Source organism: Salvia hispanica, chromosome 4 (assembly GCF_029641045.1).
Source record: "Salvia hispanica isolate PSC_SH4W2 chromosome 4, Shi_PSC_v1, whole genome shotgun sequence".
Lineage (NCBI taxonomy): Eukaryota > Viridiplantae > Streptophyta > Magnoliopsida > Lamiales > Lamiaceae > Salvia > Salvia hispanica.
In genome coordinates, this window is record NC_142695.1 from 50,186,046 (window position 1) to 50,206,405 (window position 20,360).

Below are 20,360 nucleotides of genomic sequence, written 5' to 3' on the forward strand. Positions count from 1 at the left end.
TGCGGGTTAATCGGATGCGGGCTAATCGGGTTTTGATTTTATCGGGCTATAAATTTTCGGCCCTAACCCTATAAATTTAGTGGGCTATTCGGACCAGCCCACGAGTTACGGGCTACATTGACATCCCTATCTAGAAGTCATATGTTGAATATTATAGTATCAACGATAATTTCTAACTACAAATTTAGGTGCAACCTTAAAAGGAAAGAAAACAGAATACCTAACAATACAATTTTACGCAATTAAGAACCATAATATAGGTACCACTCAAGCCATCTTATTGATTGAAATGTGATGATATAAATATTACTCCTATAAAAAAAAATGTACTCCCTATAGTATTTTAAAAGGCTAGGCCCAAAGCAGCAAAACTCTCAGTCCGCATACAACTAGGGCTTCTCCCAACTTTTATAAATTACTAGTAGTACCAAGTACTCCACTAAATCAAGGAATTTTTTATAAAGACTGTTATCAACTTCCTCCGGTCTTATAATAAAAGTCCTATTTATTTTGGGTATGATTTAAAGAAATGTGAAAAAAATTAAATGAATAAATTAGTAAAATATGAGAGACACTTATATAAAAGTATATTAAATTTATAATAAAATAAAGTAAAAATAAATTAGTGGAATATAAAATTTATATATTTTATAGTGATAAAAATGGACTAAGACTCTTAGTCTGAGATAAAACAAAAAGTGTAAAATAGAGAAGGAGAGAGTATTATATTTATAAAGGTAGTTATTAAAAAGTGTAAAATAGAGAAGGAGAGAGTATTATATTTATAAAGGTAGTTATTTATTGGCACAATTAATTTTACTATTTCCGAGTGTGGGAATAACATATCTCCAATCATATTATTAATTCTTGTTTCTATCTTTAGTTCTCTTCTCGTCATCATTTTACCAAAAAATTGCTCCCCCATTTCCACACACTCAAAAATTAAATCAAATTCCTCACAACGTCAAATAAGGTTCAACATCTTCTCCTCCTGAAAAAATCCCAATTTTTTCACACACTTCACGCACTTCGCCAGAATAGAAACTAATACCCCCAATCATTTTTCATCCGTCTTCTATAAATTGACGATCTTGTACTTCCTTTTTTTCTGGAAAGGAATATTGATTGGTGTAATTGGAATTATCCTCGGCATTGCCGGATTTTTTTTAGAAACCGGGTTTCAATTAGGGTTTGGTTTCAGATTAGTTGATCAATTTTTGTCCCCTTTTTAGCTTTTAGGGTTGGGTCTTGGGTGTTTCTTTAAGTAATAGTATATCTTTCGGGGAAGAACGGTATTGAATTTCTTGTTTAATCATACCATTTATTGCAATTTTTCTGAGTATTATCAGTATATGTATCATAAAGTTGACGCCTACTGGTGCTTCTTTCCACATTAGGGTTAGATTCAGGAGAAAAGGTCCGTTTTTGTTGCTTCAAGTTGCATTTTTGTTGGTGGGTTGAGTAAGTTTGGCGCAATATATATCTGAAAAGAAATTGGTGGTCCTTGTTTTGTTGGTATAAGTATTATTAGTTCTGGTTTAGAGAAGGTGATAGTGTATGGGAGAACAGGAAGGATGGGCAGAGACAGTTGAGCCATTGCCCAATGGGCTCTTACCTGGGGCAGGGCCCGTCATGCGTGCCCTGGATACAGAGCGGTGGATGATAGCGGAGAAGCGGACTGCAGAGCTCATTGCCTGCATTCAACCCAACCAGCTATCTGAGGAGCGAAGGAATGCTGTCGCAGATTATGTGCAGCGGCTCATCATGACATGCTTCCCATGTCAGGTTGTTGGAATATGCAGAGTTCTTTTTGTAGTCTTGCTATATTCAATTTTAAAGTGGTGCTATAAATGAGGTTGCTTTTGCAAAATTACATAATACTCAGTTCATATAATGATGGAGCTCTTTTCCAGAATGGTTTTGTATGCAGCTAGACTTTATCTTGCAATGTTTTCTATTTTGTATTTTCTCCTGGTGCACAATTATTGACACAAAACCGATCAAGTACTGGTGAACTTGCAAATTCATGTTGGTGTTGGTTCAAGTATTTGCTGATATATTATTTGATACAAGTTCTCTGGAACTAGGATATAGTATGAGTGAGCCCATGGTGATCATACGAGGCAACTGATATATAACATGAATCAGTTATCTTACTGAGTGGCTCTCTGCTGAAGAAAATAAGCTCAGGTAGAATTACAGCACAGGGTGAAACTAACTTCATCTTATCATTCAAATGAATGGCTTTTCTAGATGGGAAAAGCAACAATATCTGATACTGAATGGATAGAGATGAGGGGTATAAGATATCAGAAACTCAGGGTGATTTTTATGTGTGTCCGAGAACCATAAACTGTCGAGTGAAATGCAATTTTTTTTTTATGATTCTGACAAGTATCATCCTTGGAGTGTGTTTTATGATTCTGCCATAGTATCATTCTCGGAATGCCTATGTTCTATAAGGACATTTTTAGTGTTTTGTTTGTTAAACCTTTTTTTTAACCCTTTGTCTACTCCACAGGTGTGCACATTTGGTTCTGTCCCCTTGAAGACGTATCTGCCTGATGGAGACATCGATCTGACAGCTTTCACTCAGAATCAGAATTTGAAGGATACGTGGGCCAATCTGGTTAAGGATATTCTGGAGAGAGAGGAAAAGAATGAAAATGCCGAGTTTCGTGTGAAGGAGGTTCAATATATTCAAGCTGAAGTATACTCTCTTTCTTATCCCTATATACTTTTGACATTTTATTTTTGGTCTCTGCTTTTGATAGTAAATTTCTTTCCCTTATCTAAAACAAATTATAAGAGTATTTAAGTTTTTTCTCGTTTGGATATCTTTTCTAGTTCTTTCTAAATATCCAAATATTGCTTGTTATGTTTGAGCGCCTTTATCATGCATGTAATGAAGGAGCAGCGCCACACACATTGATTTGGGGGTTGGGGATTGATTATCTAAACTTTCCTGGATGGTCTTGTGATCTTTGTGGTGCATCCAAAGTTCTTGATTCACTCTTCCTTTGTTGTTGGGGAATTGTCACCATTTATATAATGCAGTGTGCCGTATGAGCAGTTAATAGGTATAAACTTTGCATTGACCTGAGATGCACCAATTTAATACGTGGCATATGACGATGATGAATGTTATCTCAGTGTAGTAGGTTTATCAAGATGGAGCTGGTTATGGATTATGATATTGTGATGAAGGATTTCATGTCAATGTTGTCTTAAGTTAGTGCTATTTTGCACTGATAAATAACCTTTTGTTTTATTTCTCCTATTCTCAGGTAAAGATAATTAAATGTCTTGTTGAAAACATTGTTGTGGACATATCTTTTAATCAAGTTAGTGGCTTATGTACACTCTGCTTCCTTGATGAAGTAAGTATTTTCCTATTTACTAACAGAATTTTTACAGCTCAAGTTATAGTGCCATCTGTGAATCAAGGCAAATAACTTGTTGTCTCACACCACATTATTCCATGTTTGGTTCCGTAGATCGATAATCTGATAAGTCAGAATCATCTGTTCAAGCGTAGTATTATATTGATCAAGGCATGGTGCTATTATGAAAGCCGCATATTGGGTGCTCATCATGGACTCATATCTACTTATGCCCTGGAGACTTTAGTTCTTTACATCTTTCATGTGTTCAACAATTCCTTTCATGGACCACTTGAGGTGACTTATTTCTTTTGTTTGTCTGTAGCCCGCCGGATTGTTTTCTTTGTCAATTGTTCTCCTGAGCACTTACGTAAAACTTTGCAGGTCCTGTATCGTTTTCTGGAGTTCTTTAGCAATTTTGACTGGGAGAACTTTTGTGTTAGCTTATGGGGACCTGTAGCTATTAATTGCCTACCTGACGTAACTGGTATTAAAAAAAATAGTAGTTTTTTGTTTATAATTAATGCCTATATGCAGTTTCTTTCCTTGATATGCTGTCTTTATTTGCTTGTAGCACAACCTCCTAGGAAGGATAGTCGGGAGCTGCTACTTAGCAAGTTGTTTCTTGAAGCTTGTAGCTCTGTGTATGCTGTTTTCCCTGGTGGCCAGGAGAGTAATGGACAGAAATTCTCTTCCAAGCATTTTAATGTTATTGATCCTTTAAGAGTGAGCAATAACCTTGGACGAAGTGTTAGTAAAGGTAAGTATGAAGTAGTTAGGTTAATATTTGTTTTTCACGATGAGGTGTTGAAACATAGAGTACAGCGAGTTTGGAATGTGACCATTGCAGTTGCAAAGAACATGATACTTAAAAATATCTTTCTAGTAATATTTCCTTTGGCCAAGGTTGAATCTGTTTGTAACCTTTACCCAAGGGAGCTGTACCTGATACATAAGAAATTCTGCTGGATGATTTGATTTTATTCTTGATAAGTGTAAGCTGCTAGATCTACTGGATCAGGGTACTTTTTCATATAAATCAGTTTTCTGATACAAATTTTCTTTAACGTGGTATTTAACTCTTAACTTCTTTCATTGCACAATGATGGCCTGTAACAGTGGGCAGTGTATTGATACTTGTTTTCCTGATCTCGTTATAAATTCATGGAAATGTTAATATGTTATCTGTGTCCAGGAAATTTTTACCGTATACGAAGTGCGTTTGCTTTTGGAGCTAAAAGACTGGCACGGTTGCTTGACTGTCCGAAAGAAAACTTAAATTTTGAAGTCAATCAGTTCTTTATGAACACGTGGGAGAGACATGGAAGTGGTCATCGCCCTGATGCTCCAGGAGTTGACTCATGGCGCTTGAGATTGTCCACTCAAGATAGCCCTCATGAGGTTCAGAATTCCAATAATGGGAAGAAGGTGAAAGAAAGCTCCAATACTCATGTGGTAGAGGTTCGGGGCACTCAGACTCAAGGTGTTCCCTATCAACTTGGTGAAAACTCTTATAGAATGTTGCCCATGACAAGTGAGCTGTCTTCAGCTTCTCGCTCACACAGCTTAAAAAGTCAATTCAATTTGAACAGCTTGCATGTCACTGATCAAATTGGAAGAGATACTGTCCCTGATCAGTCTGTACCTAATGATAAGATTCAGAGAGATCTGAGTGCAGATCACTCGGTAAATGACACCGAGGGAAGACTTCTTTTTGCCCGAACACACTCCAGTCCTGAACTGACTGATAACTATAGTGATGTCTCATCACAAGTACAATGTAGCAGACAGGGTGAAGCTACAGATGCTCGTGCTACACATTCTAGGTTGGATTCTGGTTATTGGAGGAAGGATCTTAGACCAGAGACTTTGGTTAGCCACAGCAATCATACTTCAGTTGTAGATACAGTGGCAAGATCGCATCAAAGTCTTGATGCTGCCGACTCCAATCACGTTTCAAATAGCTATGACTTAGGTGAAGAATTTTCAACCACCTCTGGGACACAGCTGATGCACCCAGAAGATCAAGATATTGTGAATATGATGGCGTCTGCTTCACTTCAAGGGTTCAATGGTCAAGTTCAAGTTCCACTTAATTTGACGACGGGTCATCTACCTTACTCTATCCCTCCATCCTTAATTGCTTCTATGGGGTACACTCAACAGAATTTTCCAGGATTTGTCCCTGTCAATATCCCTCTGATGGACCCATCATTCTCACACTTACAATTTCCTCGCAGTTTGGTATCACCCCAAATGACTCAATATTTCCCCGGCATTGGAATCAATCCATCTGACGAGTCAATAGACAGAATTAATGAGAATTTTGGTCGTATGGACTCTGGAGAGGGCAATAATGATTTTTGGCAGGAGCAAGATTCTAGATCCTCTTGTAGGTATGATCTTGAGAATGGAAATGTAGACAACCTCCAAACTGACGAAAAACCATCATTATCACCATCTGGTTTAAAGTATATTCCTCCACAATCTCGAGTAACTGCCTCAAGCAGTGCGAGAGCTCAGCAAAGGCATCTGAGGGAGAAACGTGGAGTAGTAAGGGATAATATTGATAGTTCTCTGGACAATGATATTAATGTTAGTGAGGTTCACCCAGAAGAAAAATCAGGCAATATAAGGTTCTCATCAGCTGCTCATAGTAATTCTTTGAGAAGTAGGACTTCTTCAGAGAGCTCCTGGGATGGATCATCATCGGTGAAGGCACCTAAATCTTCGAAAGAGAAAAGGGGGAAGAAAGTTACGACAGATATAACTATCAGCCATGGAAAAGGTAAAGTTATGTCTGATCACGTGTCAAATGACACAGATCATGACCAGGAACAGGCTTCACTAGTAAATTTGGGGACTGAAATCATTGAAAGAAACCCTGGTTCTGAGCCAGATGTTCATTCGCATGTTCCTAGGCACCATATGCTCGACTTTGAGGTTGCTCAGACTAGTGGATCAGACTCAGTGATGCCCTTTGCCCCAGTACTAATAGGTCCTGGCTCAAGGCATAGAATGGGTGAGAATTCTGGGGTAATTGCATTCTACCCAACCGGTCCACCAATCCCTTTCCTTGCAATGCTTCCACTTTATAACAATGCACCTGAAGCAGGTACACCGAATGCATTAAGTGGCCAATTTGGAGGTCATGGGACTGTAAATGATGGTGAATCTGTAATGAACTTTAATCCTAAGGGATTTGGTCAATCAGAGGAGTCGCATTCCTCAAGTTCTTCACTAGGAATGTCAACTAATGAGACATCCAAAGATCGGAAGGCTGATATTCTTAATAGTGACTTTGTTAGTCACTGGCAAAGCTTACAATTCGGAAGGGTCTGTCAGAATCCTCGGTACCAAGGGCCTTCTGTATTTCCTTCACCTATCATGGTTCCACCTGCGTTTGTACAGGGTCGACTTCCACACGATAGTCCAGGTAGACCGCTTTCGACCAATGCAAACCTGTTCTCTCAGCTTATGACGAATTATGGCCACCATATGGTTCCCGTTGCTCCCCTCCAGTCGGTTTCTGGGCGACATCCCAATATATATCAAAGCTATATGGATGATGTGCCAAGATATCGTAGTGGGACCGGAACATACTTGCCTAATCATGTAAAAACCACTTCTTGTGATTCTAATTTTCTTCTTTGCTTAGAATTTTCACTGAATATGTGCTGTCATTACAGGAATTAATATTATGATTGTAGGTACTATTTTCGGTCCTTTGTTTGGCTTGCTCGATAATTTCTCTTTGGCCAAGAGTTACCCTAGTCATGTTCTATGTTTTAATACTTCCCATTCTGTATAGTATTTTAACAGTTTATGTTCTCATTGTTTCAGAAGGTTTTGAATAGGGAACGCCACCCGTCAGGCAGCAGAAGGGGGAACTATAACCATGACAGAAATGACAGAAATGATAGCTTCAGTGACAGAGAGGTGAACTGGAATGCTAACTCAAAATCAAGGGCTGCTACGCGTAGTCATGGCAGAAACCAGACTGAGAAAGCAAACTCTCGGCCTGAACGTTTCTCTCAGGGGGACGGTCGAGGTGACCGTGCTTGGAACTCCTACAGGCATAACTCAATCCCGTCTTACCAGTCTCAGAATGGTCCTTTGCGCTCAAATTTTGGTCAAGATGGTCCTCAGAATGTAGCATATAACATGTACCCTTTGGCAGCCATGAATCCTAATGGAGTTTCAGACGGACCTTCAGTTCCACCAGTCATGATGCTGTATCCATATGATCATGATGCTGCCTATGTTTCTAATAACGAACAGCTTGAGTTCTGCTCTCTTGGTCAGCCAGGCTTACCCGATGTAAATGAGCAATCCCAGCTAGATGATGGAACTCGAGCCAGAGCATCTGAGGACCGTAGAGTGCATGGGAGCTCTGCACACTGTTCCTCGCCAGATCAACCATCTTCACCAAACCATCATAGGTATGCTGCATAGTTTTTGGTGTTATTTAAGTCCAGAAGCATACGGGTTTGAATCACTGCTAAACAAGCAAAATAAACAGGTTAACATCATCTATTATCCATGTAAGTGGGGATGATTAAAACACTTACCACTAACTGAGAAATGCCACTTTAGAATGTTAACATGTAAGATTTTGCATTGATTCATAAATTTTACTGCACTATGTTGTGTTGTGGTTATGAATCTTTCCTCTCCTAACAGGAGGGTTCGATAATACGCCCAGCTACATCGGTCTTTAAGGAGCATCGTATGTTGAAGGATGAGACTGATATTCCTCATTCCAACTTTGGGACTGACAGTAATGGCTGGAAAGGGTACAGCTAATGGCTGGAAAGGGTACAGCTACCCTATTTTTGCTCGGCTACAGAATGCAGCTCGGCCTGTACGTCATGTCTCGATAATGGCCCTCGTCTCTCCTGACGTGGTTCTTGTATGTAGAATAGCTAGCCAATTCTGACCCTGGCCAATTTGGAAACCTGGAAACTGGAGTTCTAGTTTCCAAGACTTTTTTCCTATGTTGTGATCTTCTTCTGTCATTAGCCTAACACATTATAATTTCTTATACCAGTGATCTGGAATTAGTGTTCCATTTACAGACGAAATTTTGTTATCTTCCCTTAGATTTTGTCATAAGGTTTTTAATCATAACATCTTGCATCAGCTTCAAATGCATTACAGTGTCAAATAGAGCATTAAATTTTGAATGACATTTTCCCTTAATTCCCATCTTAGCTACGGGTGAGCATCTGGTTTAATTTGTTTTTTATATATCCAAACCGAATAAAAAAAAATCAAAGTCTTCTAAAAATTAAAAATGAACCAAATTCAAAAATCGAACCAAATTTTAAAATTCAATTTGGTTTGGTTTAGATATTAGGTTTACGAGATTTTGCTCATCCCAAATCTCAGCGCAGATGAATTCCTCTTTCTTGGGCAGTTTCTTGTTTTGCTTAGTAAATCAACACAAAATATGAAGCTCAAATTTGATCAAATATTTCTGTATATTTCCTCGAAAGAATAAGCATTCGAAATGTTTCTCTACAAAGAAATGGACTAGAAATTTCCTAATGAGATCAAAATTACATTTTATGACATCCTATAATTGTTACCAATATAACTCACAAGTTATGACACAAAAATTGAGGTTGTAGGTGGCCGGTCTCCTTAAAATTCTACTAATAAAACTTATAATGTAAAATGAGAATTCATTGCTCATTATCTACTTGGACCTTAATCCAGGTATGTTCTTCAGACCCATCTTTCCGAGGACTTGCTTTGGAATGGCCGGAGGGGTGTCGAGACACATGCTTCGACTAAACTCGTTTGCGAGCTCCACGAGTCTAGATTTGTTTCGACCAATACTTTTGTTTGAGTTGTAGTACCCGAGCCATGCCTGGTATGCTGATTCTTTGCTCTTTATCACGACCTGGGATACAGCGCGTTCGACCTGCGACATAAATGTTATCTTTAGTAACTTGTTCTATCTTCAGTTAGAAATTTATGTTTTAAAAGGCAACATAAAATTTATGCAATGGTTGGTTTATTTACCCTTTTCGTAGCATCTGAATCTACCAATGGTTCAGTTGCCTTTGATATAGGTAAGTCTTTGATAGTGTTCAAGAAGAACTCTTCCCAAGGTGCCAACACCAACACACCTTCCCCTTCTTTTCCTTTTCGGCCAGTTCGACCCAATCTGTGGATATACTGCTGTTTATCCGCTGGAATACCAATCTAAACAGAGCAACGACAAATCAGTCCTTAAATGATCATACACATAAATAATGGTAACCAGAGATTGTAACTGAAGAACCAGGATGAGTAATGAATAACCTGTATAACAAGGGTCACGTCAGGATAATCAACACCACGTGCAGACACATCAGATGTTACGAGAATAAGACCAGTTGACTTCCTAAACTCATCCGAGACTTTTGTCCTGTAACTTTGAGGTTTTCGAGAATGTATCTCCCTGACATTCAAGTTAAGCTTGTTGAGAAGCTCAGCAACAAGCTTGGTCATCATTGCAGTTGTGCAAAATACAATAACCTGTTGCATAGGAAAGGATGGATCATACAGACACAGAATATTTTCCATGGATTCACATGGAATTACAAAAAAAATGCTACTCCCTCTGTCCAATTACATGTGACACATTTCTTGGGCACGGGTTGTTAGATAGTGGTGTTTAGTGGTTAAATGAAAAGAGAATAAAGTAGGAGTGAGAAAATAAGTAGAGAGAAAAAGTAGGAGAGAGGATAAAGTAAGAGAGAGATAGAGTGTTCAGTGTTGCTTATTTGCCATAAAATGAAATGTCTCACTTATAATGGGACGAAACAAAAAGGAATGTGCCTCACTTATGGTGGGACGGAGGGAGTATTTGGCTTCAAATGTGAAAATTGAGCTTAGTCAGTTTGAATATGGCATGCCTACCAATCTTACTAAGCAACGCATCTTGTAATATTCACCTAATACACATCTCGACTAGTTTTCTCTTGCAGTCATTGTATCTATAATGAGCATACCAATCACAGAGATACAAATAGATGCTGTGGACAGATACAAATAAATGCTATTCCACAGAATCCATTTTCTTAGAGTTGTCAGACATCTCCATTTCATAAGGATTCTAGAGTTATTCTATTTGATGCAGAAGTGATTTTTCTTTCACAATTGGACCTCCAAAGAATTCCCCTAAACTGTCACACTCCATTTCTATGATCGTTCTTATAATTGGTAATGTGATTTCGGTAGTACTTAAAGCAGATTAAGGATGACTAATGAAACTGATGAAAATGGCTACCTTGTAGTTAACATCATTTGCAATATGCCCTTTTAGCATGGTGTAAAGAAGCGAAAAGTGTTTGTCCAAAGGAGCAATCAGGTATGTCTGCCTGACCTGAAAAGGTTGGATGTTAATAATCATAACCACTCTGCATTAACGGTGAGAAGAATAGCTCACAACAACAAACCTGTGAATAGGGGTGTAAATTCGGGTACCCGCGGGTACCCGAACCTGAAATCTCAAAAATATCATACCCAATACCCGACCCGTATGTGAATTCGGGTACTCTAATACCCGATGCGGGTACCCGAACGCAACTATTCGGGTACCCATAAACCCAGAATTATTATATTTAAAATTTATTCTTTTATAATAAATTAAATTGTGATGAGAATATAAATTATTAAAATCACACAATATTTATACTATTTATTGACTATGATTCTATATTATATAAATGGACATTAGACAAATAGACACTACTTAATTTTAAAATTAATTTTTTTTTGGTATAAATTGAAACATAAAAGAGATTAAAATAATTTTTCAAGACATTAAATGAACATGTAAATAAAATGGAGAAAGCATAACTAATTAATTATATATTTTCAAAAGATAACAAGTAAGAACATAGATAATACAACATGGACCGTACACGAATGTAAAGAAGAGAGCAAACGGCCAAAAGAGAGCTGCATCAATGGCGTGAAGGAAACTTGAAAAAGTGAAGCACACGAAAAATTTATAAATCTACATGTGATTAAATAAAGTTGCCCTAGATTTACCCTATGGGCCATAGGCCCTATACTAAATAAAAATATTTATCACAAATGCATAATTAATCGGGTTTAATCGGGTATTATTTGGGTACCCTAATACGGGTTTCGGGTACCCTAAACCCGAAAAATCCTAACATTAACTACACAAACCCGTACCCGAACCCATAATTTCGGGTTTCGGGTACCCAAAACCCGTCGGGTATTGGGACTGGGTCGGGAATACCCGAAACCCGCGGATTAAATTTTCAGGCCTACCTGTGAATGTGTATCTTCACTTCCTTCCTCTACTGTGTTTATGTTTTCATGGTCCTGTTTTAGGGCAACATGGCAGATTTGACGAACCTGCAGTGCGAATAAGTTCAGAATTCTCCAATTCACAAGGTATCACATGGTCAACGATAAATATTACCGCTTGCGGAACTGTTGCAGAAAATAGAAGTGTCTGTCGCTGTTTTGGTACAGCAGCTATTATTTTCTCTATTTCTTTGCGGAATCCCATGTCTAATAAAAGATCGGCTTCGTCAAGGACCAAGACTTTAACTCCCATCAGTCGAGTTGCGAATCCGGCTGTATTCTCTACATGATCCCTTAGCCTTCCAGGTGTTGCCACGAGTATCTGCATTTTAAAACAGAAAAGTTGATTGAGCCAGACCTAACTAGATCAGAACCTTATCATCTCTCATGCATTACATGACCTCTTAAAGACCAACGGGCTCATATAATATTAAAACCATAATAATTAAACCAGAGGATAAAGCACATCGTAACATATATAATTACCTGGCATGCATTGACTTGCATCTTTTTTTGCTCCATACCTAAGCGGGTACCTCCAATGACAACTTGAACACCAATAGAAGAATGATACTTCAACAATTTGTTGGCCTCAGCAGCAGCCTGAGTAGCAAGTTCTCTGGTTGGGCATATAACAAGCACGTATATGGGGGATCTTTTTTTATCACGATCAGAAGGAGGTAATTTTGCTATGATTTCAATTGCAGGGAGCTGCAATCATAAGAATTGGGAAAATTTAATCATCATCTACCAGCACTATAAAATGATAAAAGTTTAAAACTTTAAATTCGATATCATCATACTGAACTTTACATATACCAATGAAAATGAACACCAAATTCACTTTTTAAAATCACTATCATAATTATAGAGAAACTGGAATGAAAAGCCAAAACTATTTACCAAAAAAGCTACAGTTTTCCCTGTGCCAGTTCTTGCCTTGGCCAGGACGTCCTTACCTAGAAACAGGTCATCATTAGAGATTCGCAACAAAAATAGTAGAATATGATACAACGGCCAACCTATAAACTGTATAGTTTTCTTATAAATCTGTAATATGAGTATGCACATATATCTGCTAAAACCACAAAATAGTTATAATTAGAATAATTTTCCTAAATGAAGTAGCATCCTTGCTTGGGTTTCAACTTGAAAATTATATATGTAAACAGAATAGGCAACCCTTCTGTTTCTCAAAGAACAGAGTTTCGGTCTGTGGGTGCTTCCGGTGCATGTCAGAATCACAACAAAGTAACTTCTGAAGCTTTATCTACCTTTAAGAATGATAGGAAGAGTTGCCTCTTGCACCAGAGTCATCCTTTCATAACCAGCATCTTTGATTGCTTTAAGTGATAAGGGTGATATGGGACATTTATCGAACCTGTAAAGCATACCGATTCAAAACTGTTACAAGAATATACACATATTATCAAAAATCTACAGACACTACATAAAAAGTGTGAAAGTTAATGCAAGGCTCTTAGGAAATATTCTATTGCTAACTATTTTGAGAAAACCAAGATATTGCAATTCCATGTTCCTGCATTTTAACCTCCCAACTGATGCCCATACCCCATTTCCATTACATTTCAGAATGCCGAAAGATAAGCAACTAAGCTTGTGGGATTTCAATACAATGAATCACTATTAACTCAAATGTACTTACGCAACACTATCCTTTATGATTCAAATTTCCCAACTAACAACATTTTTTTACATGATCCATGCTCAGTGTACATTAGAACAGCTACACTACAGTCCTACTGGTACAAGCATTATATACTTATTTACATCAAATTACTGTGTGAGTGTGTTCCCAATTCCAATTCTCATAAAGATCATCGGACATAGGAAATGAGTATGTACACCTGGGAGGCTATAAAATTCACCTGCTTTCACTAAGGTGTGAATCACTACTTTGGAGTGAGCTTTTATGAATGCTTCCTTTCTCGAGTTCGGCTCTTACCACTTCCACTTCTTCGCCCTCCACCTCCTCATCTTCATCATCATCTGCTTCGTCGTTATCAATTAATTCCTTAAAATTTGTATACCCCTTATCACTTTCCTCCTCCACAGCCTCATCATCTGTAACAACAAACCCTTGTCTTTCCATCCTTCTCCCTGCTCCTTTCTTCACCGAATTACCCTGATCACCACTTCTTCCCCCTCTATTTCCGTATGTCATTCCTGAACCTCTCCCACTCTGTCCCTTCTCTTTCCACTCTCCCCCACCTCTGCCACCATACGAACTACCACCACCCCTACTAAATTTACTAGTTTCACGCCCCTCGCCGCTCCCAACATACGTACTACTACCACGCGAAACACGCCCCCCACCTCTCCCCCTAAACGAACCACCGCCACCCCTGATAAATCTACCCGAATCACCTCTCCCACCACCCCTACCACCAGAGCGCCCTCCACCACCTCGTCTGCCGCTGAAGTCAGAATCTTTATCAAATGCAACCTCTCTTCTTCTCTTCCTAACTCGACCTCTTCCGCTCCCCTTACCATCACCACCATCCTGCCCCATGCCTGAACTCAACCTCTCCCGGCACGAATGAGTTGAGAATCTGATATTGCCGAGTGGGACCAGCCTAATAGCTTGAACCGGAGCTAACAGCAATCTCCTCTGCAAATTTTCGGACCTGAAAAAAAATGAAACTGCAGCTTGTGAGGGAAAACATCGAAAAAATTGGGGCTCAAAATGGGGTGTAATGGCGCAATTCTGGATGTCATGATATGAAATTACGTGCTGATGAGAGGGGTGGATTGGGAATCTGCAAATGATTTCAGGTGATATGAACCGAGATAGGGTTTAAGCCACCCCCAAATCTGAATGATTGAAGAATTAGGGTTTAAGCATTTAAGGAGCCCTGTATTAAATGACGTCGTTTAACAAAGCATGAGTGTTGTTTTGGCTTGGGCCTATACTATAGGGAATATGCCTGTTTCTCAGTTTATGGGCTTCTATAATTATATTAAACTTCAAAAGAGTATGTAACTACTTCGATAATTTTATTTTTTATGGCTTTCTATTTCTCTAAGATATGTTAGTGTGTTTTAAATTAATGTGTATCCAATTGGAAAATAATTAAGGAAAAGTCGAATGATAAGACAAAAAGATGTTTTTTAAATGAAACTAAAGATGATTCCGAATTTCCAACTCCGAAAGCGATTGAAATAAAACATCAGTCAGAATTACAAAATTGACTATAATTATTATTTTTAAGATAAATTTTATTTATATAAATATATTTTCAAATATTTAGTTGGGTTGAAAAATATAGTTGTCCCTGTCTCAAGTTGGGTACAGTTGTGCGGCTAAACATTAAACTCGCATTTGATTGGGACAAATTGAACTCTAATTAATTTAATTTCATTTCTCAATGTGTGATATCTTATACATTTTGTATATTGATTACTTTTGTCCAAAACCTATTTTAAATTATCATTTTTAAGTGATTTAACTCGAGAAAAAGTGCCTTAACAAATGGAAACTAGTTGAATCCCTTTTTAAGTACTTACAAAAACTATACTACTAGTATCTCTTAATAGACATGTTCAAACTTTTTAATGGTCCAATTTGGAAAAGTGCATTAATAAATGGAATCTCAAGAGTCAAGGCTATAAGTAAAAGCATAACATTTTTGCCTTTGGTAGAGTTAGGGGTGGCAAAATGGGTAGCGGGTAATGGGTAATTCCCATCTCGACCCGCTACCCGTCGGGTATCAGGTACTCGATACCCGATGATAATGGGAAATGGGGCGAGATCGGGTAGTGTGTTTTAGAGTTTTGCGGGTAGCGGGTACCTGTTAGTCCCATTAATACCCGTTATTATTAGTATCAGAGTCATATATCATTTTTAATACTCCCTCCATTCCATATTAATAGAGGCGTTTCAAATAGTTAAATTAGAGAAAAAAATAAATAGTTAAATAATAATAGACATATACACATTCATTTTGAAAAATTAAAAATAAATACTCCGTTAGAATGGAGAAAAAATAAAGTAAGAGAGATAATAATATAGAGAAGAGTATTTATATTATTATTTTTTCCAAAATGAGTGAAGAAAATGAAATGTTTCTAAGAGTTATTTTGAAACATTTTTATATTCCGACGAACATACAATTGAAAACTCATCGGAACTAGCTATAGAGTCTCCTCACTTTTATTCTTAATCTATTCAAAGTTTACCATCAATAGTAATTAAATAAATTAGGGAACATTGACGATTATTATGGTTTTCAAAATTTTTATTCGAATTTCGGGTCGGGTACGGGATACCCGACACGGGTATCGGGTAATCCCGGTATATCACGGGGCGGGTATTGGGACAACCAATTTAGCTAAAATCGGGTACAGGTACCCGACTTGTCGGGTGCGGGTACCCGCGGGTAACCCGTTTCGCCACCCCTGGGTAGAGTGTAAAAGGATATTTTTAACTCACAATTTACGTATATAATTATTTATATTTTTATCTCTTAATTAATTCGAAATGTTTTCAATTTATATTTCTAGGTCCACTTGTAAACCTAATCTTTCATCAAAGTCTATTCCATTTAATGATCTTGAATTCTTGACCCTATGTCACATGCAAGTCAAATCTTATTTTATTTTAACATATCTCCCATGCCTATCAATGACAAATACATTACTCTCAACATGTTTGTGCCTTCACGCCACTTTACAATTTAATTGAAATCCGAGTTTGGTGAAAATTCCCATCCTTATCGCATTTAGTATAATGTTTTGATCATTTGTACGACTTTCATTAATTTACCATTTATTTCCCATGTTCTAAAACTCGCTTTATTTGAATTATATGGTATCATACTATCATTAATCATTTCCCTTAGGCTTTACAAAAGGCTCGCATCATAGCTAGTGGAGTATGGAGTATGGAATTGAACATAATATGCTTGATTTTGACCTTTTGTTACTATATACTATGATATTTGTAGTATTTTGTTTGTTGTGTTGTAATCATATAGCGGTTGTATATATTCTTGTTTGATACACATATATTCGAATTATCTAGTAGTACAATTTATTATTCCTTGTTATTTTTAAAATTTATACAATGAGGTGAATAGGGGCGAGCATTTGGATTTTGTATTGGAATTATTTTTAATTCAATCCAATCCAAAAATTTAATTTTGATGTGAAAATGTATCTAATCCGATTCAAATTGTCTGAAAATCCGAATCTGAAAATCCAAAACCCGAACTATGAAATCTGATCCAAAAAACTCCAAAATTGCATAAAAGTTTATACAAATCAAAAATCTAAAATACAAATATTTTATATTTGATAAAGTAACAATTACAATAATATTTTTTTATTAATATATTTACATGTATTTCGGATTTCAAAAATTACTTAAGATTTTAAAATATTCAATCCGAACATCCGAAAATTTTAAAACTCCTATCCGATCCGATCCGATCCAAATAAAAAATTTGACCAAACTTTAATTTTTCAATTTGGTTCGATTGAATTTTTGGATATCGAATATTTTCCACCCCTCGCGGACTTAGTCCGAAGACAAGTTTATATTACTCTCCCCGTTCCTAAAAATAGACTAGGTTTAACAATTTGGGTTTTCCTTTAAAATTAGACAAAGTCTATATATAGAAAGTTTTTAACCAATTATAATCCACTAATAATGTGGATCCCACAATCCATTAATACTATTTTAATTACTTTTTTTTTCTCTATCACTTTCCTACTCTTTTTTCGTCTATTTCTTATTTTACCAATACACATTAAAAAAATCTGTGCTATATACAATTTTGTCTATTTTTCTTTTGGGACGGGGGAGTATTTTATATTACAAATTTCTATAGAAATAAAAATAAAAATAATCATTACGGAGTTTGACTTGAGAAACTGACGAAACGGCCCATGATGCGAGTGGGGTCCAGTTAACTCCCTTGGACTTGTGGGCGAAAGTGAGGCCCAGAACGATAGATGGCAAATGCGGTCAGCTGCAAGCCACGCCTTACTACTCAGGGATTGACACGTGTGTGGTAAAGCCCGGTCGTAACGGGTCGGGTGGATGGTAACCCGGCTTTCTATATTGACATTTGTACATTATTTATGAGTTGTGTCATTAAACTAGTCAATAAATTAATTAGGAGTTACTGCACCCATGGAAAATTTGAAATAAATAGCTAAGGTACTTAGTTACGTAATTACTTATATGCATTATTTTTAAATTGATGTAAAGTGAAAGTAAAACATTTCTTTTTTTCTTAAGCAAAATGACTTCGATTGAAGTGGATGCATGTGTCTGAAGTCGGAACTCAGCTGCTGCAATTCCTCCTCCATCTTCTAATACACACATTGTTGATGGATCCACCATCATTTATTATAATTTTGTATGTGTATTAGGTGATAGAAGAGGAATTGTGGTAGGTGATCCATTCCGGCCTGAACTTGACTTTTGTTTATTAGTACTAGTATTACTATTTATACTCCCTCCATCCATGAATAAAAGTCTCATTTCATTTCGACATGAGTTTTAAGAAATGCTAAGAAAAGTGGGTGGAAAAAAGTTAGTGGAATATGAGTCTCACTTGTATATATATTAGTTTAAAATGATATGTGAAGGGAATGAGTTGGTGGAATGTGGGGTCTCTTTACCATTTATAGTGATAATGAACCGGGACTCCTATTCGCGGACGGACAAAAATAGAAAAACGGGACTCCTATTCGCGGACAGAGGGAGTAACCTATAAATTTTTTTCCCTCCATTCCAGTTTAAGAGTAAGATTTAGTTATGGTACAGATTTTAAGAAATTGTTGGAGTGTGTAATAATTGAAGTGATGTATTGGTTGTTGGAGTGTGTAGTAATTGAAGTGAGGTAGTGGAAAATGAGATCCTTTTGATTTTTTGTATCTTTAGAATTTTATTTTGTTTTAATTTTACGTAAATAATGATATTTGGGTGTAAATTTGATGAATAATAGGGATAAATTTTATGTCTAAATATAATAGATTCTAAATATGACTCTTAAACCGGGACGGAGGAAGTAATTCATTGTTAACTCCATTTTAAAATGTTTTAATCATGCTCTAAGTTGAATTGAGGAATAAGCTTTTTACATTATTACCAATTTACCACTGATCACGTAAATGTTGACATATACTTCATTCTCAATAAAAAGTTATACTCTCTCGGTCTCATTAGTGTACTTTTTTTATATAGGATTTTATGCAGCGTTGTGTCGTGAGTTACTCTCTCTGTCCTGCTTTAGGAGTCCCGGTTGAGTCGGGCACATGTTTTAAGAAAAACGTGTTTGAGTGTGTAATAAATAAATATTGTAGTGAATGTTAGGACCCACTTTTAATTGAGTGTCCAATAAATAAATATTTTAGTGGAGATTGTGACCCACTTTTAACACAATAAATATTGTAGGATTTAATGTAGCGTTGTGTCGTATTGGATGTAGGGACCCACTTTTAACACTTTATAGTCATTTTTTATTAATTTATCTCAACCGGGACTCCTAAAGCGGGACGTCCAAAATTGATCAACCGGGACTTCTAAAGCGGGACGGAAGGAGTAATAAAGAGAAAATAAGTAAGAGATATGATAAAGTAGAGAGAGTGTTATTTCTAAATTATGAAACTTTTCATTTTTAATGGGACATCCCACGAAGAAAAACATTTTACTTTTAATGAGACAGATGATTATTTATTTTCAGCACGAGTTTTTTAGTGGGATACATGTCTCACTTATGCTCTATGAGTATATTAATTTTAAATAAAATATGAGTGAAATGAGTTAGTGAAATGTGAGAGTATTTATACTTATAGTAAAAATAAACTGAAACTTCTATTCGTGGATGGACTAAAATAAAAAAGGGAAACTCTTATTCTCGTACGAAAGAAATGTTAAATATAAGTCTTATTTTTTTATTATAATTTCTTGGTATTAATTTTTGGAGCAAAGAGAAATCTCAGACATAAGAGTTATGTAGAGTGGGGTCTAAGCTCCAATAAAATAAATTTCCAAACTCTCAAAAACTAACTACTAGTACTAATTTGATAGGAGTATTATTTTTAAATGTATTAATCATATAAAATTATAAAGAAAATTTCCAAAATTTATTGCGTGCATGGTTTTCTATTGTCGCTTTGTCGATGTGTTTGTATATGTATTTAGAGCATCCGCAATGGTCGGCTAGCGACCGGCTAGCCGATTTGCGGCGCTGGCCGATTGGCTAGCCGAACCATTGGAGGCGGCCAGCGCGAAATCGGCGAGCCGATCGGCGTGGGCTGGCCGATCGCTCGGCGCTGGCCGATGCGATAGCCGATGCGCTGGCCGCCATTGTGGCGGCCCGACCGGCCAGCGCCGAATTTTATTTTATTTTTAATTCTTTTTTTTAATTCTTTTTTTAAAAAAAATTAATTCTTTTTTTTAATTTTTGAAAAACTATATAAACGCGATTTTCTCTATCTCTAAATTTATGTACAAGAGCAACATCCAGCGAGACCCCCGTTCAGCTAGCGGCAAACTAACACAAATTCAAGGCATACTAACATTTTTTAATGTATTTTTTTAATAAATTAGTGAGGAGTAGAGTGGGGTGGTGGCTCGTGTGTGGAAGCTCGGATTTTTTTTATTAT

General features: G+C 36.8%; 1 protein-coding gene and 1 pseudogene across 4 annotated transcripts; one reads left to right on the top strand and one right to left on the bottom strand.

Annotated features, from left to right (window-relative positions):
- Nucleotides 1-890: 890 nt before the first annotated feature.
- Nucleotides 891-8,467, top strand: LOC125193476 (uncharacterized). 3 transcript variants are annotated; one of them, XM_048091269.2, is made up of 9 exons: nucleotides 891-1,785; nucleotides 2,522-2,710; nucleotides 3,288-3,380; nucleotides 3,498-3,680; nucleotides 3,768-3,870; nucleotides 3,958-4,143; nucleotides 4,579-6,998; nucleotides 7,230-7,825; nucleotides 7,906-8,019. In XM_048091269.2, the coding sequence occupies exons 1-9, from the start codon at nucleotides 1,558-1,560 to the stop codon at nucleotides 7,943-7,945; spliced, it is 4,038 nt and encodes a 1,345-aa protein (XP_047947226.1). In that variant the 5' UTR covers nucleotides 891-1,557; the 3' UTR covers nucleotides 7,946-8,019. The 3 variants fall into 3 exon arrangements, with proteins under 3 accessions (XP_047947226.1, XP_047947225.1, XP_047947227.1); XM_048091268.2 differs by having other exon boundaries at nucleotides 892-1,785; nucleotides 7,227-7,825; nucleotides 7,906-8,018; XM_048091270.2 differs by lacking the exon at nucleotides 7,906-8,019 and adding an exon at nucleotides 8,067-8,467 and having other exon boundaries at nucleotides 893-1,785; nucleotides 7,227-7,825.
- A 369-nt stretch (nucleotides 8,468-8,836) lies between these two features.
- LOC125196127 (DEAD-box ATP-dependent RNA helicase 31-like) lies at nucleotides 8,837-14,466 on the bottom strand (annotated as a pseudogene). The gene is made up of 10 exons (XR_016129019.1): nucleotides 13,610-14,466; nucleotides 12,995-13,101; nucleotides 12,624-12,679; nucleotides 12,207-12,431; nucleotides 11,836-12,042; nucleotides 11,682-11,768; nucleotides 10,666-10,761; nucleotides 9,696-9,911; nucleotides 9,414-9,596; nucleotides 8,837-9,312 (listed from the first exon to the last, which is right to left on the bottom strand). The product of XR_016129019.1 is annotated as a DEAD-box ATP-dependent RNA helicase 31-like (transcript).
- Between the last annotated feature and the right edge of the window lie 5,894 nt (nucleotides 14,467-20,360).

What these genes read in the sequence shown, in the direction of transcription:
- LOC125193476 (XM_048091268.2), top strand. Translation starts at nt 1,558, where the DNA reads ATGGGAGAACAGGAAGGATGGGCAGAGACAGTTGAGCCATTGCCCAAT. An exon ending in CCTTTCATGGACCACTTGAG is followed by an intron (nt 3,681 to 3,767) that starts GTGACTTATTTC and finishes AAAACTTTGCAG; the next exon opens with GTCCTGTATCGTTTTCTGGA. An exon ending in GAACATACTTGCCTAATCAT is followed by an intron (nt 6,999 to 7,226) that starts GTAAAAACCACT and finishes TCATTGTTTCAG; the next exon opens with AAGGTTTTGAATAGGGAACG.